The 20,337-nt window shown below is 40.9% G+C and overlaps 1 protein-coding gene across 1 annotated transcript in view; it reads left to right on the top strand.

Annotated features, from left to right (window-relative positions):
- Window positions 1–7,432, top strand: part of OCA2 (OCA2 melanosomal transmembrane protein) — a 305,845-nt gene extending 298,413 nt beyond the window's left edge. The window contains exon 21 of the mRNA XM_081831883.1: window positions 6,881–7,432. Within this exon, the coding sequence (XP_081688009.1) occupies window positions 6,881–6,965 (85 nt within the window). The 3' untranslated portion in view covers window positions 6,966–7,432. The remainder of the gene's footprint in view (window positions 1–6,880) is intronic.
- The last annotated feature ends 12,905 nt before the right edge of the window (window positions 7,433–20,337 follow it).

Below are 20,337 nucleotides of genomic sequence, written 5' to 3' on the forward strand. Positions count from 1 at the left end.
AGGGTTGCTGGAGTGGTGGGGGGTGGGAGGGATGGGTGGCTAGGTGATAGACATTGGGGAGGGTATGTGCTATGGTGAGCGCTGTCAATTGTGTAAGACTGTTGGATCACAGACCTGTACCTCTGAAACAAATAATACATTATATGTAAAAAAAGAAAAAGAAGAAGAAGAAGATAGTAGGAGGGGAAAAATGAAGGGGGGGAAATCATAGGGGGACACGAACCATGAGAGACTATGAACTCTGAGAAACAAACTGAGGGTTCTAGAGGGGACAGGTGTGGGGATAGGGGTTAGCCTGGTGATGCATATTAAAGAGGTTATGTATTGAATGGAGCACTGGGTGTTACATGCAAACAATGAATCATTGAACACTACATCAAAAACTAATGGTGTAATGTATGATGATTAACATAACATAATAAAATAAAATTTTAAAAAACTACAGAGATAAAGATTAAAATTATATTAGGATATTATATAAATTTGCTAATAAGAATTTTTATAAAATTAATATTTTTCTGAAAAAATATAAATCATCAAGGTTATTTTAAGTAATGGATCCATATGGATGATCTCTTTGAAATTTCTCATGTCTAGTCTCCTCTTTTTTGCTTGTTAAATTCCCATTTTCTGATTTTTTTCTTGAATGGATAAAGAAGATGAGGTATATATATACAATGGAATATTTTTCAGCCATAAAAAAGAATGAAATCTTGCTTTTTGTAACAACATGGGTAGAGCCAGAGAGTATAATGCTAAGTGAAATATGTCAAGCAGAGAAAGACAAATACCATATGATTTCACTCATGTGGAATTTGAGAAACAAAACAAATGAGCAAAGGAAAAAAAAGAGAGAGACAAACCAAAAAACAGACTCTTAACTATAGAGAACAAACTGATGGTTACCAGAGGGGAGGTGGGTGTGGGGGGATGGGTGGAATAGGTGATGGGGATTAAGAGTACACTTACCATGATGAGCACTGAGTAATGTATAGAATTGTTGAATCACAATATTATACAACTGAACCTAATATAACACTGTATGTCAACTACACTGGAATTAAAATAAAAAAAAAAGTAGGGGCGCCTGGGTGGCTCAGTCGTTAAGCGTCTGCCTTCGGCTCAGGTCATGATCCCAGGGCCCTGGGATCAAGCACTGCATTGGGCTCCCTGCTCAGTGGGAGGCCTGCTTCTCCCTCTCCCACTCCCCCTGCTTATGTTCCTGCTCTCGCTATCTCTCTCTCTGTCAAATAAATAAATAAATAAAATCTTTAAAAAAAAGAAGGAAGGTCATATTCCAAATATGTGAATATGGGAGGAGTCAGGAAGTTTTAGCAAAGGAATTGAACAGAACATTTATAGGGTGTCTTCACGTGATGCCAAGTGTTTGCAGGGCTGTTTGACTTTCCATTTCTGTTCAGTGGAGACCCTCAGTGGGTAAAGGGGCTTCCTCAACATGGAAGGGAGAGGCTGGCTAGCTGCAGGTATCATTGAGGGAAAGATGAGAGTCCCAGCTCTACAGCTGACCCAAGAGCACTGGTGCTGGTCAAGACAGAGAGAGCTGGCAGAGGTGGGTGTGAAGTATGCAATGAAAATGCCTTTTTTCAGAAGAAGAAAGAGCAAGACATAATTTTCTCAAATTCTTTCTCTTTTGCTTGCTATAAAGATGGTACATACATGTCATAAGGTTGAACACATGAAAAAGAAACCACCCAAACTTGAGTCTATTCTGATGGGGAAAAAAGTAAATTATTACAATTTCAATAATTTCATCATCACAACCCTTTTTTCCCCTAAGCTTTGCCTCTTCACTTTGATGCTTTGCTCCTTACCATGATTTCTATGCTGTTCCTCTGTCATCCTTTCTAGTCTTTAGCCATGTGAACTCTGCTGCTTGCAGCTGGTCACCAACGCAGTGTGATGGGGAATGCTCTGAAGATACCACGAGTACCCATCCTAACTTAGATATGTCTTCTCTTTTCTATAGCTCTCCCTCTGGGTCACTACATCATACCCTACCAGGAACTCCTCTCTCTGTGGGAAATATAATGATGGGGCTTTATTTCCAAGATGCAGGAACTTCATTCAGCCTTTCTTCATGAAGAGGATTAGCTAATTGTCACCTGGAGAGATCCAGGACATGAGGTGTGAGGCTGTTCAAATTTCAAATGATGGCTGAGGATGAGAAAGCAATTCCTGTCCTGGGGCCTTGAATGACCTGAGGACAGGTAAGGGGCTGAAGAGTATGGCTCTCAAGGTATCCATGGTCTACAGAAAGTGGGGCAAGCTGTACACCCTTGTGATAAGCTCCCACAGTTCTGTAGATGCAGAAGTTGTTCTCCTGAGAAACATGCATTACCTTTGTAGGAAGGCAACAATGAAATGGCTTTTGATTAAGACCTATAGTCATGGTGTGTTATAAAGCCTTTTGGAAAGGAAAAATAAATAGGAAGAATGGTTTCAGTCTAAAACTCAAGTAGGAGACTTCATTAGCAAACATTTCCTTTTGAAAACCAGGTCTGTCTTCAGTGTGTGGAACTCTGCTCTCAGTGCAATGCCTGACCTCCATTGGAAATGGCATGGTTCTGGGGCAGCTTGTTTCCCAGCAATCTGGAAGCTTCAGTTCCTTGGAGTACTGTGTGTCCTCACAGTTATGTTTTTAACCTAAACCTGAATGCAGCATTTGTCTGGGCATCCATCTGACATTTTGCATCTTGATTTGTGCTTTGACATTCAAGTGTTTTTGTCTTTTGTAACAGAATGTGATGTTTGGAGCCAGAATAGATTGAAAATGATCCCAGAGGGAAATGAAAGCATAATGCGATGCTGGATTTTGAGTAAATATGCTTTTCCTAAGCCTTTTGGTGAAGGTACTGCTTTTCTGAGAGGCTTGGGGAGCAAGACAAATGGATCTTCTGGGAAATGGAACTGCTCTTAGTAAATGTGGAGCATAAATGTGTATATTCAGAGAACTGCTGGCAGTGACAGGAAGTCATTACTGCCCTCTCTTCAAATAAATCTCCTTCCGTCAGACTCCTGCCTGGGCAGTGAGTGAAGCATTGAAACACCAATCAAGCTAACCGCACTCCCACAGGAAAAAGCATCAGGGGCTCACCCCAAGAAGGAACATACCAGCTCTAGTAGTTTCTGCAAAAAAGCTGCCTCATCCTTGTCTTTCCCCTCAGATACTCAGGTGTGTAGCCAGTGTTGCTAGTGCCACCATCAGATTGCCAATAAACAGCTTCGTCATTTGTCTTGACCCTAACATTAGAGGATTCTTTGTGTGTATGTGTGACTTCCAAAATGTATAAGGAAAAGGCCACCCTGATGAGCTTGCTCCCCTAGGGGAGATGTGCATAGAGGGTTGCAGAGCCCCTGCCAGCCTGTCTCAACCTGGTTTCTCTGCAAAGGCCTCGCTTCAGCATATCCTCTCTGAAAGTTCCATCCAGAGCCAGCATCCCCTGCATCAACTCAAGGTCATAAACCTGCCTTTTCATAAATGTTTTCAGCCAGAAATTGCGAGCCTCCTAGAGCTGCATTGGACCACACAGCCCCCAGTTGCTTAGACCCATTTGAACCTTGAAATGTGGCAAGTCAAAGTAAGGTGTTCTATGAATAGAAAATCTACACTGGATTTTGAAGATTAAGCATAAAAAATGAATGTAAAATGTTCCATTAGAAATGTTATGTTGATCATATGTTATAATAATTTGGGTATGTTGGAATAAATAAAAGATTAAATTTAATTTCATTTGTTTCCTTTTACTTTTTTTGAATATGTGGTACTTGAAATTTGAAATTACTTGGTGGCCCTCAGTACTTTTCTATTGGTTGGTGGTCTGGGACTACCTTGTATTTTGAGTAGGAGCTGACATGAAGATGACAAGTTTCTTCACCTTCCCAGGACTGAGTGTCTTTTTCTATAATAGGGGGTGGCAAACATTTTTTAAAGGGTCAGATAGTAAGTCTTTAAGGCTTTGTGGACCACATGGTCTCTGTTGCAACTACTCAACTGTATTGTGCTGTGGCAGACTCAGCCACCCTAGATGGTAAAGCAGCCATTGATGATAAGTAAATGAATGGGAGAGAATGTGTTCCAATAAAACTCTATTTACAGAAACAGGCAGTGGGCCAGTATTAGCCTGGGGGCTGTAGTTTATTGTTTCTTGATCTATAAAAAGTCTTTGGACTGGAAAACCACATTTTTCATTCATAGAATCCTTATTCTATGCATGTTTATGGGTTCAGAGATCTTATGGTACATGCAAATATCTTTGTATTTTTTTTTTTTTTTTGGCATGTCATAACTAACAAATGGTGGAGCTGGAATCTAAAATAATAGAGCTGGTTTCTGATGTAAATTCCCTTCTCTCTCTTTCTCCCTATCTCTCCCTTCTTTATTCTTTACCTCCCTCCCTCCTCCCTTTCCTTTTTCCCCTTCTCTCTCTCTTTCTGTGTCTCTCACCTGTCTGTCTCTATCTCTGTCTGTTTCTCTCTGTTTATGCTTTTGTCTCTATCTCCATCTCTCTCTTCCCACTGGTTAGGCTAGAATTTGTAACCTGTGGGGTTCCTTAATTATAGCATTGTAGGTGATATTAGGATAGGCTTAGGTTGATCCATTCTCCTGAAGCTCAGCAAATACTAAAATGTCTCCTTTGTAGTCCAAGATACCTTGTCTGAGACTCGTTGTTATGTTAAATGAGCACAAAGTGGTCTCTTGTCAGTCTCTCCTTGTGGCTTATTATGTGACCAGACACTGGTCTAAGGCATTTATAGGTATGAACTCATATAATCTTCATAATAACTTTAGTAAATAGGTACTATTATCACCCCCATGTCAAAAATGAAGAAATTGAGTCATGGAGCTGTCCCAAGCTCTGCACCTGGACAAGAGCAGGGCCCTTAACTAATGTGTTGTGGTGGGAATGCATGCAGGTTTTGAAGGCAGAAAAATATGCCAAAGTATCGTCTGCATATTAGTGGTGGCATACTTTATAAAATTCCTTAATATATTTAAGCTTCAGTTTCTTCTTCTATAAAATAGGGATAATATGTATGACCTACCTTATTGTGTTTGGGAAATGTCAATGTCTTACATCTATGAGACCCTTAACATACAGCAGATGTTCAGTAAGTCACTTGTCTTTGAGTGGTATATTGTCATTGTGTGGTTTACTTATACCCACAGGGAAGCAGAATGTATAGTGATTAAGAGCATGGACTTTAGAGTTAGACTGAGGGGGTTTGAATTGTCTACACCAGAGCAGATTAGCCAAGTGACCTGGATAAGTCTGCTTCCTTTTTCCAAATCCCATCTGTACAGTGGTGCAATGATACCAGTCTTGAAAGGTGTTGTGAGCAGTTGATGTGGTCATCTGTGTGAGGATTTCCACTGTGTCTAGACACTAAGTGAACAATCATTTTTCTGATGGTGTCAGAATGCTTGCACCAATCCCTAGATGATACTCCTTCTTGGGATTGGTGCCATCTCTGAGACGCCAGTAACTCTTAGTTGGAAGCACAGCAGAACCATCAACAAGGAACTTCCTCTGGCCTTGGACTCCCCAAGTGTAATGTCTTCTTTCTGTGGGATCCATTCCTTGCAAGGCAGATTTGCTTCTGAAACATAGCCAGGTGTCCCAGCACCCAGGTTGAAGTATTCAGCATCTTACTCAACACTGATGCAATTTCACACAATCAGTTAAGGAAGGGTTTGCATTTCTATGAAAGCTTGTGATGATATCTGTGATGCCTGGAGTTGACCAGACACTGTTCCTAGGGTGTACTTTTCGAGAATTCAATAATCAGGGTTGACCTATTGCAAACATGTTCAGCTGTCTTAAAAAAACAAAGTTTACTAATCTCAAGAAATTTAGATAGAAGCTAACACCTTCTTGAAATGTCCAATTCTGGTTTAGAATTTAAGGAACTTTTTCACTTATGGATGCAGTGTCTGTGTTTAAATTACAGCTTTGTGGAGAGAGCCTTGCTGTGGCTCTTTCTGAGTAGCCACACCCCATGCCCATGACCAGGGAAAGGAAGAATGTCATAATTCTTATTATCACACACTAGGCTCTTGCCAGTGAATTTTTAAGTCTTTTCAGGACAAAACCTTTAATCTTTGCAGTAACTTCCCTCAGTGACAATTCAGCACTAAGCAATGTCTTCAAAGCATGAATTCCAAATGCAAAGTGGGAATCAATTGGGGTTTATTACCCAGGATAGGGATTTGTGGGAATACAAGTACATTATGGAAGGCATATAGTGAGGGAAACTTTCATTTTCTCATGACCTCTTTTGTATTTATGCATACTTTCACTCACATATTTCATCTCACTGAATACAGAAGAAATTCCTGTTCTTTCCTCTTCCCTTCCTAAGACAAGATATTATTTCCCAATCCTACTTCTGAAACTCTCTTCAGTTTTAAACATTAGGAACTTCAGGGGTCTATGGAAATATGACCTTTCTGGGAAACCAGATTTCTCAGAAGGACAATTGGAAGATGATGCAGTGATTTAAATAATGGTCCAGTTACATAACATTGGCAGTTTTAAGTGTCATTATCAAGACCAACACTTCAATGTTATAGATGAACAAATTGAGGCTATAAAATGTCAATTAAAAATTTGCAAAAATTTTAAGCACATCTCAAAATGTCACACATTGGGGGATATCTAATAAAGGCATGCATCTGTATTATCTAGGCTAAAACCAACTCTTCAGTTTCTAGAAATAAGAAGTGATTGACTTTGCAGATACGGAAAGCTCCTAAGTCATGAAAAATATAATGATGCAATGACAAATGTAATAATGAGTCTAGATCTCATAGTACTTGCCAGATACCAGACACCACAATTCACTTTTCTTTGTGTTTCAGATTGGGCTTCCCAATGATGGTCGTCTCCTGCACAGTTGGGATGTGTTACCTCCTTGTTGCTCATGTCGTGATGGGATGGAATTAATAGTTATACATCATTTGAAGACTAAAGGAAACTTGACCCATCACCAACATCAGTAGAAAACTACCCCAAGACCACTCTTGGGACAAGAAAAGGTGCTTATCATGGGGGTGCTCTGGAATGGAGAATTTTGGCATCCATACTCATTCAGGTGAATGCTGGAAACTCATGGGAAATACAAATAACTTACTAAAGATTCCACTACAGGAAAATATGTATATTTCCAAACACATCTTGCTATGCTCTGCAAGAAAAGACACAATGCAGTATTCTACCCAAATGGCTTGTGCTATTTAACTGTCACTTTCCTGAGGCCTTCTAGAGTTTTTTCATGTAATCACTTTCCATGTTAAAATAATAGCATTCAAATTGTATCCTCTCCAAATACATATTCTTCCTTGGAAAAGGAAGACAATTTGTAAGGAAACATTTTATGTCTTAAAAAAAAATAAACTGTATCTTGACAAAAGGTTTAGAATTTGTCTCTTAATTTTTTAGTAGTTTACATTGTGTAAAATTGCATTTTATCCATTTATGTTTTTCTCTGGAGTTTTTAAGTCATCAATTACAAGTGCAGGGGGCGCCTAGGTGGCTCAGTCAGTTAAGCGTCTGCCTTCGGCTCAGGTCATGATCTCAGGGTCCTGGGATCTAGCCCTGCATTGGGCTCTCTGCTCAGGAGGGAGTCTGCTTCTCCCTCTCCCTCTGCCCCTCCCTCCGCTTGTGCTCTCTCTCTCAAATAAAGAAAATCTTTAATTTTCTTACAAGGGCAGAAATTTGACTTGTAAGAAGGTCATAAGTGCTTTTTAAATAGTATTTTACATATTTAACAGCCTAGAATAATAATCTTCAGTTTAGAAGGTTGTACATGCTATTTCCATCAATTATACAAAAGTGTGAGACTATGGACTCTGAGAAACAAACTGAGGGTTCTAGAGGGGACGGGGGTGGGGGGATGGGTTAGCCTGGTGATGGGTATTAAAGAGGGCATGTATTCAATGGAGCACTGGGTGTTACACACAAACAATGAATCAAGGAACACTACATCAAAAACTAAAGATGTATGGTGATTAACATAACATAATAAAATAAAATAAAGAAAAAATGCTGTTCTTTTGTGGAATGTTACATGTGAGACAAAGATAGTGAGAGCAAAGAGTAGGAGGGTCTGGGGTCTCATCTGCTTTGCTTGGTCAGTAGCATTGTTATACCCCAGACAACTGACCTCTTCTTCAGTTTTTGGTCTACTGTGTGTGATTCCTTGAGATGAAAATGTTTACTGGGGACTCTCCTCAGAAGTGGTAGTTGTATAAAGTGTCTGATTTCAAAAAGTTTAAGATCCCCAGGGTACTAAATACTGGAAAATTGGAGACCTTTCTAGTTGCATTTCTGTCCCTGGCACTCTCAGGATGAATGTGTCCTTTCTATGGTTTAGAATCTGTATTTGTTAAATGGCAACCTGTGTCTTTCCTGAAAGGTAGGGAGAGAGTTTATGAGAATATGCCCTTTGGATTCATGAGCCATCTTTGAATTCTTTGACAGCAAAGATGACACTAAGCCCCAGTTTGTTTTAAAATCTGGTCTTGGTCACAGAAGCTGCTGTGTGCACCTGACTCAGTGCTCCAGAGGAGTCCCCACCCCAGGGAAGGAGCCCTCACAGCTGTTCTAGCTCTGTTCCCTTTTCACATGGCCTTACTGATGCCTAGATCTCCCCAAAGTCTTTCACTAAAAGGCACTGTCTTCTCTTCTCCACATATTTCCATGCCTGGTGGTGGTGTTGGTTCCTTCCTTGTGCCCAGCTGCTGCTTCTAATTCACGGCTCTTCTTTCCTCCTCTACATCTCCTCCCCCATGATGCTGCAGCCTCTGTCTCTCCACCTCCCACCTCTCTTCATTGATGTCATCCTCAGTCCTCAGTCACTCCTTCTCATTCTTAAATACCTTTGCCTCCTGACTCATTTCGTCCTCTCCTCTTTACCCCCTCACTTTCTCAGTATTCCCCATTCAACATTCAGGCCTCATTATGTCTGAACTTGGTCCCCAGTAACTGCCCCTTGAATTCTTCATCTCACATATCTCTCTCTGACACGTCTGATCATCTGCTCCAGATCACCACCCAAACACATTCCTCCACTGATGTCTCCAGTTCATCAGCTGCTCCCCTTTGCTAACCTCCCACATCAGTACCTTCCTAGCTCAGGTTTCTACCTTTGCTCTAAATTCAAAACCGCTCTTAAATGAACCGCCACTGCTCTCCCTTTTCTGGCCCTGTGTCTAAGCACCTGGATAGTGCTGAGGTAATTCATGAGATTGGATGACTGGTTTTACTTTAAACTGGGGATCACAAGCATCAAACGGGCACTCAACGCTGCCTGACTCATTTCTTGCCTTTTCCCAGTGCAGCTGTCAGAGTCATGGCTAGAAACACATGGCTGATCAAATTGCATAACTCAGAGGGAATTTAACCAGTATGGTGCAGTCCTTCAGACTGGTCAAAGGGTGAAGGAGGGAAATAGTTAGCAGAACCTAGAGGTGCAGGGAGCTGGATGGCAAGGGACCCCTGATGGAAGAGGTGATCTTCTGCAGTTGGTTGCAGCCGGCAAAAGTAACTTTGCTGGGGGGAGGCTATGGGAATTTTTTTGATTTCACTCCCTTTCCTCCCTGTGATTTCCAATGTCCTTCCCATTGGCTGAAGCCAGCCAGAAGCCAGAAGGGGAGAGGAACTGTTGACATTGTTTACATAAGTGAGCTCCTGTGGACACAAAGCAGGACAAGTAGCATGGAAAGTGGGTTTGAAGGAGTAGGTGAAAGATACACTACTCCATCCACCAGTTTTGCTCTTCAGCAGATAAAAAGTTCACATCTGCAATAAAGGAAACATTGAAAGTGCCATCAGCTTTCTTGTCATCAGGAGACAATGCAAGTTTGTCTATACTCCCTCCTGATACCATCTCCAAAATTAATAGGTAAATAATCCAATGCTCTTTAAACCCTGTTTCACCATGATAGGAAAAGACAACACTGAAGGGACAAACTGTAGCTTTGCTATAAATGTTGGACCACCATAGGTCAGTTATCCTTGTTGGAGTTGTTCTGATACCTCATGCATAAACCCCTCAGGGCCACAAGGACCATGAGGACATACTTTTATAGTCTGAATTCACCATGAAAATCAAGATGAAAATCTATTTGCTCTTCTGCTGCATATGAGGATTCTGAACTTGCATTGGTAGTTGTGTATTACCTTTGACAGGTGCCTTGCCCCACATATACTCCCAAAGCCACATGCAGGCTTGGGTGGAGGAAGAGGTGGCAAAACAGCAGACACAGCTGCCATGGGAATCTGAGCAACTTCCTCCTGCAATTTATGTGTGCCTTCTAGACATGCTTGGGTCTGATTTCCTAACTGGCACATTACAGAAGAACAACTTTGTGGATTGGTTGGTCAGATGGCACTTGGTTCATGATACACAGCTCAATTTGCCTGGTCACACTATTTCCCATAATCAGGTCTTCAATCTGTACCAGGGTCTAGTGGCAGCCAAGAGTTGCCTTTAGTGGAGATAAGTAGTCAGAATAAGAAGGCAGGGACTTTGTCCAAATCCTCAGGGTCTGTACTATGATTCTCCCATTGAGGTTTGCCAACACCTCCCCTCAATGTGTTGTGCCATTACAGAAGGCCCACGTGGCAAGGCAGCTTGCACTACAACCTGGCCCTGCTGAAGGGCTTTTGCTTGTTTTGGTCACCCTCAAACCATGCCGCCTCATGAGGGTTAGAGTAGATTCTCCAATCTATGTTGCCTATAAAATCAAAAGTAGACCAAGAAGAATTGTATTTTGTATTTTGTGTGTGTGTGATTAGTGCAACAATTTGTCTCTCAGTTTGCAGAGTAATTTTAAGTAATCAATTGGCACTAGCCTCTACCATTTGCATCAGGATGTTATATTTCTTTCTTTTTGCTATCTTGGTGTGAATGGGTAAACTTTCTAACATAATAGGGAACAGACTTGGAGACTCTAATAGTTATTTGACATATCTATCCCAGGACTCATTCTGGAGCTGGGAAACAACCACAGGATGGGTCCATATTCTACAGGATCAACTATTGTATGGACTTAGCTCAAGAATGCATCTACTGCTTGCCGGCCATAGGCCTCTACTTTGTCTAGTGAATCAGAGGGCATTCTGGGTCACTGAGGATTGCAGAAAATTAACACCTACATATGAAAATCTAGGTTATTCTTTTCACCAATGCACAACTCCCCCGATAAATGGCCAAAAATGGGTTGTGCTGTTTCACTGCATTCCTCTGAGGAAAGTGTGAGGGCACAGCACTAAACACATCCTTGCCTGTGCTGCAGGGTTCTTTCTCAAAGAAACATAGCTTCCCTTCAAGGAAAACATTTAGATCTGAGAAGTAACTGAGGACTTTAATCTTTCTTATGATCCTTGAGTTGAGTTAGGGATGAAGACTTTTTTTCCAGTTTTATATGGGAAGCAGCTCATATAATTCATTACCATGAACTCCATGATTAATTTGCCTTTTAGTATAGGTCTCTGAAGCTTACTGTGGAAACTGTACCCACCTGACTGCAACAATGAAGCACTTCCTTGGCTTCTCCTGTCTTGGGATCCCATTATTCCCATTGGAAAAAGAAGACTCAATTCAATTACTGTGACCCCTACTATCATCAACAGTCTTCAGAGGACGCCATCCCAGGGGTTTCCAGTAACACTGATGTCCTCCTCCACATCCTGCTCTCAAGGAAGGAAGTGACCAATGAGTTCTCTTGCAGGGAGTGCTTGGGGCTAGTGGGTAGGTCATGAATAATCAGTCTGAGCCTTTGGACTCTTTTGTTTGTAAGCCAAGGATTAACCAATTGTGCATAGAATTGATGTGTTGTGATGAGCACTGGGTGTTATATGCAACTAATGAATCACTGAACACTAAAAAAAAGGGGGGGGCGCCTGGGTGACTCAGTCATTAGGCATCTGCCTTCGGCTTAGGTCATGATCCCAGGGTCCCGGGATTGAGCCCCACATCAGGCTCCCCGCTCTGCGGGAGGACTGCTTCTCCCTCTCCCACTCCCCCTGCTTGTGTTCCCTCTCTTGCTGTGTCTCTTTCTATCAAATAAATAACTGAAATCTTTAAAAAAAAAAAAAAGAGTTGACGTGTCTTCCAAGTGTTCAAGCCAGCACATGGAATCTCAAATTCCACGTGAGTGCACTGACTCAAGAATTTGGTCCTTATATCTCATCCTCCCTGGTGTGGTATCTGTAGATTTCTATCCCTCACATGCTCCCTAAACAGAGTAGTGGAGTTTGATATTTTCAATAAACAGGATAGTTTGTCTTGAAGTGGACTTTCTACTTCTCTATCCAAAACATACTGGTATCTTGTTAGACTCCTGGAGAAAATGGAGAGTATTGGGGATGGGTCTTGAAGCAAATTCGCTTCAGCTGGGGAGGCAACTGACTCAGATGTGGCCATGAAATGGCTGTTAGTCAGGAAAAGCTGCTCTCCTATTTATTACTGAGGGAAAACTCAGGAGAGTATGGGGGTTCAAACTTCTCAGTCATGTCTGAGTCTGCTCAGAGGCACACACTGCACTTTCATGGTCCTGCTCTTTCTCCACCAGGATCCTTACCAATCTTCATAGTCAGGCCTAGGCCCAGGCCTCAACCAGATCTGCTGGACTACTTCCAAGCTGCCTTCAAAGTTTTCTGATCAACCACTCATATTCTTACCCGGATAAATATCCAGAGCTTTCAATTCGTGTCCTGTCCACTATTTATGGTGTCTAGGTCTATCAGGAAAAGCCCCAGCTGATCCCACACACCTTGGTGATTAAGCACTATAGCCACTTGGAGCCCGATGTCTTGTTTTCCCTGTGACCTTCAGTGATAGTGATGCTGTTGCAGTCATAGTGATGCTGTTGCATTCTCCCCTGGAACAAGAGTTATTCCTGCCTTCCTCAGAGATATGAGGAAAATAATTCCAATTCTCATTTTGAGAGGTTATTTCCTGGTGTCACTCAGGTTATGGATTAAGTAGGGAACAGAGGGCATGATCAAGTTGCAAAATAGGAGACTAGCTTGATAAAGGGACTCTCTGCAAAGTATGGGTGCATATTAAGAAACTACAAAGGGGAGGAGGGGAGGGGCAAGATGGCAGAGGAGTAGGAGACCTAAATTTCATCTGGTCCCAGGAATTCAGCTAGATAGGTATCAAACCATTCCGAACACCTACAAACTCAACAGGAGCTCAAAGAAAAGAATAAGAGCAATGCTTTGAACAGAAAAGCGACCACTTTCTGGAAGATAGGACATGCGGAGAAGTGAATCTGAGGTGATATATGGGAAGATGGACCGTGGGGGAGGGAGCCTCCTCAGCCAGCTGCCAGCAAGTGATAGAGCAGCAGAGCGCAAAATCGGAACTTTTAGAAGTCTGCTCCGCTGAGGGATGTCACTCCAGTGGCTAAGCAGGGGGTGGAACCTTCACTGGGACAGTGTGGTCTCAGGACCCTTGGGGTCACAGAAAGACTGGGGGTGTCTGAGTGTGACAGAGATCCCAGCTATCGGAACAGGGAAGCCAGCTGCAAAGACGGAGCCAAGGGGTGGGCTCTCAGCTCGGGGTTGCCATAAACCATGATCTGTGGCACAGTTGGGCCACTGCTCTTCCAGCATGGATGCAACAAGTGGCAGATCCAGGGAGACTCCCCTTTCTCCCCTCAGAGAAGTGGCACAGGAGTGCACCACAGGAATCTGCTGGGGTTGGAGATTCCAAACAGGGTCATGTGCCAGAGATAAAAATGATTGGTCAAAGGCCAGGTGAGCATAGAGTGTGGCCAGAGACTGGGGAGACAGGAGTGATTGACTGCTTTTCTCTGGGGGCTCACTGAGGAGTGGGGCCCTGAGATCTCGGCTCTTCCAGGGTGGAGAATGGGAGGTTGCCATTTTCACTCTCATCCTCCAAAGCTGTACAGAAAGCTTGCAGGGAACAAAATCTCCCAAGAGCAAACCTGAGCAGATTACTTAGCCCAGTCCCTGACAAGGGCGGGGTATTTCAGCCTTGGGCAAAGACATTTGATAATCACTGCAACAGGCCCCTCCCCCAGAAGATCAGCAAGAACAGCCAGCCAAGACCAAGTTTACTGATCAATGAGAACAGCAGAACTCCAGCACTAGGGGAATACAGCATATAGAATTCATGGCTTTTTTCCCCCATGATTCTTTAATCTTACAAAGTTATTTTTTTCATTTTCTATATTTTTTGAAGTTTTCTGTTTCCCCTTTCAACATCTTATCAATCCCTTTTTAAAAAAATTTTTATTTTTCATTTTTAGAGTCATATTCTATCCCTTCATTGTAGTTAATCTTATTTTTGGTATATATATATAAGTTGTTCTCTCATTAAAATTTTGGGATACAGTTTCTTCCAACAGATCAAAATATACCCTAAATCTCTAGTGTATGGCTTTGTTCTACTCTCCTGCCTGATCACATTCTCTCCATTTTTAAAAAAATTTCTCTTCTTTCTTTTTTCAACGAATTTCTTATCTATCAATTCCTTTTATAAAATCTTTTATAATTTTCATCTTCACAGTCATACTCCATCCTTTCATTGTATTTACCCTTATTTTTGTACAAATACAAGTTTTTTTCTTTAAAATTTTGGGAAGCAGTGTCTTCTAACAGACCAAAAACGCCCCAAAATTTAGTGTGTGGCACTGATCTATGCACCAACATGATCATATGAGATCATATTCTTTGTTTTCTTCTTTCTTTCCCTTTCTTTTCCCCCCAGTTTCGTGTCTCTTCTGATTTGTTTAGTGTATATTTTTCTGGGGTCGTTGTTACCCTGTTAGCATTTTGTTTCTCATTCATCTATTCTCCTCTGGACAAAATGACAAGATGGAAAAACTCACCTCAAAAAAGAGAGCAAGATGCCGTACTGACTACCAGGGACCTAATCGATAGAGTCATTAATAAGATGTTGGACTAGAGTTCAGAATGATGATTATAAAGACACTAGTTGGGATTGAAAAAAGCATGGAGATACTAGAGAAACCCTTTCTGGAGATATAAGAACTAAAATCTAACCAAGTCAAAATCAAAAAGGCTATTAATGAGGTGCAATAAAAAATGGAGGCTTTAACTGCTAGGACAAATGAGGCAGAAGAGAGAATTAGTGATATAGAAGACCAAATGATGGAAAATAAAGAAGCTGAGAAAAAGAGAGATAAACAACTACTGGATCACGAGGGCAGAATTTGAGAGATAAGTGATACCATAAGATGAAACAATATTAGAATAATTGGGATTCCAGAAGAAGAAGAAAGAGAAAGAGGGGCAGAAGGTATATTGGAGCAAATTATAGCAGAGAACGTCCTTAATTTGGGGGAGGAAACAGGCATCAAAATCCAGGAGGCTCAGAGAACCCCTCTCAAAAATCAATAAAAATAGGTCAACACTCCAACATCTAATAGTAAAACTTTCAAGTCTCAGAGACAGAAAGTCCTGAAAGCAGCTGGGGACAAGAGGTCTGTAACCTTCAATGGTAGAAACATTAGACTGGCAGCAGACCTATCCACAGAGACTGGCAGGCCAGAGAGGACTGGCATGATATATTCAGAGCACTAAATGAGAAAAATATGCAGCCAAGAATACTCTATCCAGCTAGGCTGTCATTGAAAATAGAAGGAGAGATAAAAAGGTTCCAGGACAAAAAAAAAAAAAAAAACTAAAGAATTTGCAAACGCCAAAACAGCCCTACAAGAAATATTGAAAGGGGTCCTCTAAGCTAAGAGAGAGCCTAAAAGTAACATAGACCGGAAAGGAACACAGACAATATACAGTAACAGTCACCTTACAGGCAATATAATGGCACTAAATTCATATCTTTCAATAATTACCCTGAATGTAAATGGGCTAAATGCCCCAATCAAAAGACACAGGCTATCAGATTGGATAAAAAAAATAAGACCCATTGATATGCTATCTGCAAGAGACTCATTTTAGACCCAAAGACACCCCCAGATTGAAAGTGAGGGGGTGGAAGACCATTTACCATGCTAATGGTCATCAAAAGAAAGCTGGAGTGGCAATCCTTATATCAGACAAATTAGATTTTAAACCAAAGACTATAATAAGAGATGAGGAAGGATACGACATCATACTTAAAGGGTCTATCCAACAAAAAGATCTAACAGTTTCAAATATCTATGCCCCTAATATGGGAGCAGCCAATTATATAAGCCAATTAATAACAAAATCAAAGAAACACAGCAACAACAATACAATAATAGTAGGGGATTTTAACCCCAACCCCAACCACCACACTGAAAAGGACAGATCATCTAAGGAAAAGATCAACAAGGAACTAAAGGCTCTAAATGACACACTGGACCAAATGGACAATCGACTTCACAGATATATTCAGAACATTCCATCCCAAAGCAACAGAATACACATTCTTCTCTAGTGCCCATGGAACATTGTCCAGCATAGATCACATTCTAGGTCACAAATCAGATCTCAACTGGTACCAAAAGATTGGGACTATTCCCTGCATATTTTCAGACCACAATGCTTTGAAACTAGAACTCAATCACAAGAGGAAAGTCGGAAAGAACTCAAATACATGGAGGCTAAAGAGCATCCTACTAAAGAATGAATGGGTCAACCAGGAAATTAAAGAATTAAAAAAATTCATGGAAACCAATGAAAATGAAAACACAAGTGTTCAAAACCTTTGGGATGCAGTAAAGGCTGTCCTAAGTGGAAAATATATAGCAATACGAGCCTTTCTCAAGAAACAAGAAAGGTCTCAAATACACAACCTAACTCTACACCTAAAGGAGCTGGAGAAAGAACAGCAAATAAAGCCTAAACCCAGCAGGAGAAGAGAAATAATAAAGATCAGAGCAGAAATCAATGAAATAGAGATCAAAAGAACAGTAGAACAGATCAACAAAACTAGGAGCTGGTTCTTTGAAAGAATTAATAAGATTGATAAACCACTGGCCAGACTTATCAAAAAGAAAAGAGGAAAGACCCAAATCAACAAAATCATGAATGAAAGAGGAGAGAACACAACCAACACCAAAGAAATACAAACAACTATAAGGACATATTATGAGCAACTCTATGCCAGCAAATTAGATAATCTGGAAGAAATGGATGCATTCCTAGAGATGTATAAAATACCAAAACTGAACTAGGAAGAAATAGAAAACCTGATCAGACCCAAAACCAGGAAGGAAATTGAAGCAGTCATCAAAAATCTCCCAACAAACAAAAGCCGAGGGCCAGATGGCTTCCCAGGGGAAGTCTACCAAACATTTGAAGAAGAATAATACCTATTCTTCTGAAACTGTTCCAAAAAATAGAAATGGAAGGAAACTTCCAAACTCGTTTTATGAGGGCAGCATTACCTTGATCCCCAAATCAGACAAAGATGCCATTCAAAAGGAGAATTACAGACCAATATCCCTGATGAACATGTATGCAAAAATTCTCTCCAAAATACTAGCCAATAAGATCCAAAATTTCATTAAAAGGATTATTCCTGACAACCAAGTGGGTTTTATTCCTGGGCTGCAAGGTCGGTTTAAAATCTGCAAATCAAGCACTGTGATACAATACATTAATGAAAGAAAGAACAAGAACCATATGATCCTCTCAATAGATGCAGAAAAAGCATTTGAAAAAGTACAACATTCTTTCTTGATTAAAACTATTCAGAGTGTAGGGATAGAGGGTACATACATCAGTATCATAAAAGCCATCTATGAAAAACCCAAAGTGAATATCACTCTCAATGGGGAAAAACTGAGAGCTTTACCGTAAGGTTAGGAACATGGCAGGGATGTCCACTATCACCACTGCTATCCAACATAGTAATAGAAGTCCTAGACACTGCAATCAGACAACAAAAAGAATAAAGGCATCTGAATCAGCAAAGAAGGAGTAAAAGTCTCACTCTTCACAGATGATATGATACTTTATGTGGAAAACCCAAAAGACTCACCCCGAAACTGCTAGAACTTGTACAGGAATCCAGTAAAGTGGCAGGATATAAAATCAATGCACAGAAATCAGTGGCATTCCTTTACACCAACAACAAGACAGAAGAAAGAGAAATTAAGGAGTCAATCCCATTTACAATTGCACCCAAAACCATAAGATATCTAGGAAGAAATCTAACCAAAGAGGCAAAGAATCTGTACTCAGAAAAAAACAGAATACTCATGGAAGAAATTGATGAAGACACAAAGAAATGGAAAAACATTCCATGCTCATGGATTGGAAGAACAAATATTGTGAAGATGTCAATGCTACCTAGAGCAATCTACACATTCAATGCAATCCCTATCAAAATACTGTCCACTTTTTTCAAAGAAATGGAACAAATAATCCTAAAATTTGTATGGAACCAGAAAAGACCCCGCATAGCCAGAGGAATGTTGAAAAAGAAAAGCAAAGCTGGTAGCGTCACAATTCCAGACTTCCAGCTCTATTACAAAGCTGTCATCGTAAAGACAGTATGGTACTGGCACAAAAACAGACACATAGATCAATGGAACAGAATAGAGAGCCCAGAAATGGACCCTCAACTCTATGGTCAACTCATCTTCGACAAAGCAGGAAAGAATGTCCAATGGAAAAAAGACAGTCTCTTCAACAAATGGTGTTGGGAAAATTGGACAGCCACATGCAGCAGAATGAAACTGGACCATTTCCTTACACCACACACAAAAATAGACTCCAAATGGTTGAAAGACCTCAATGTGAGACAGGAGTCCATCAAAATCCTAAACACTGGCTGCCTAAACACAGGCAGCAACCTCTTCGACCTCAGCTGCAGAAACTTCTTCCTAGACACATTGTCAAAGGCAAGGGAAGCAAGGGCAAAAAATGAACTCTTGGGACTTCATCAAGATAAAAAGCTTTTGCACAGCAAAGGAAACAGTCAACAAAACCAAAAGACAACCGACAGAATGGGAGAAGATATTTGCAAATAACATATCAGATAAAGGGCTAGTATCCAAAATTTATAAAGAACTTATCAAACTCAACACCCAAAGAACAAAGAATCCAATCAAGAAATGGGCAGAAGACATGAGCAGACATTTTTCCAAAGAAGACATCCAAATGGCCAACAGAAACATGCAAAAGTGTTCGACATCGCTCGGCATCAGGGAAATCCAAGTCAAAACCTCAATGAGATACCACCTCACACCAGTCAGAATGGTTATAATTAACAAGTCAGGAAATGACAGATGTTAGCGGCGATGCAGAGAAAGGGGAACCCTCCTCCACTGTTGGTGGAATGCAAGCTGGTGCAGCCACTCTGGGAAACAGTATGGAGTTTCCTCAAAAAATTGAAAATAGAGCTACCATACGGTCCAGAAATTGCACTACTGGGTATTTACCCCAAAGATACAAATGTAGTGATCTGAAGGGGTATGTGCACCCCAATGTTTATAGTAGCAATGTCCACAATAGTCAAACTATGGAAAGAGCCTAGATGTCCTTCAACAGCTGAATGGATAAAGAAGATGTGGTATATATATACAATAGAATATTATGCAGCCATAAAAAAAGAAAACAAAATGAAATCTTGCCATTTGCACTGACGTGGATGGAACTGGAAGGTATTATGCTAAGCAAAATAGTCAATCAGAGAGAGACTTGTATCATATGATCTCACTGATATGACGAATTCTTTTTTTTTTCCATTTTTTTCTTTTATTTATTTTTTTTAATTCTTATGTTAATCCCGTAATTACATCATTAGTTTTAGATGTAGTGTTGCATGACTCATTGTTTGTGAATAACACCCAGTGCTCCATGCAGAATGTGCCCTCCTCAATACCCACCACGAGGCTAATCCATCCTCCCACCCCCCTCCTCTCTAAAACCCTCAGTTTGTTTTTCAGAGTCCATCATCTCTCATGGTTCATCTACCCCTCTGATTTCCCCCGCTTCATTATTCCCCTCCTACTACCTTCTTCTTCTTTTTTTTTTCTTAACATATATTGCATTATTTGTTTCAGAGGTACAGATCTGAGATACAACAGTCTTCCACAATTCACAGCGCTTACCAGAGCACATACCTTCCCCAGTGTCTATCACCCAGTCACCCCATCCCTCCCACCCCACCCCCCACTCCAGCAACCCTCAGTTTGTTTCCTGAGATTAAGAATTCCTCATATCAGTGAGATCATATGATACATGTCTTTCTCTGTTTGACTTATTTCGCTCAACATAATACCCTCCAGTTCCATCCATATCGTTGCAAATGGCAAGATCTCAATCCTTTTGATGGCTGCATAATATTCCATTGTATATATATACCACTTCTTCTTTACCC

Source organism: Leptonychotes weddellii, chromosome 9 (assembly GCF_054177405.1).
Source record: "Leptonychotes weddellii isolate Sample4059 chromosome 9, ASM5417740v2, whole genome shotgun sequence".
NCBI lineage: Eukaryota > Metazoa > Chordata > Mammalia > Carnivora > Phocidae > Leptonychotes > Leptonychotes weddellii.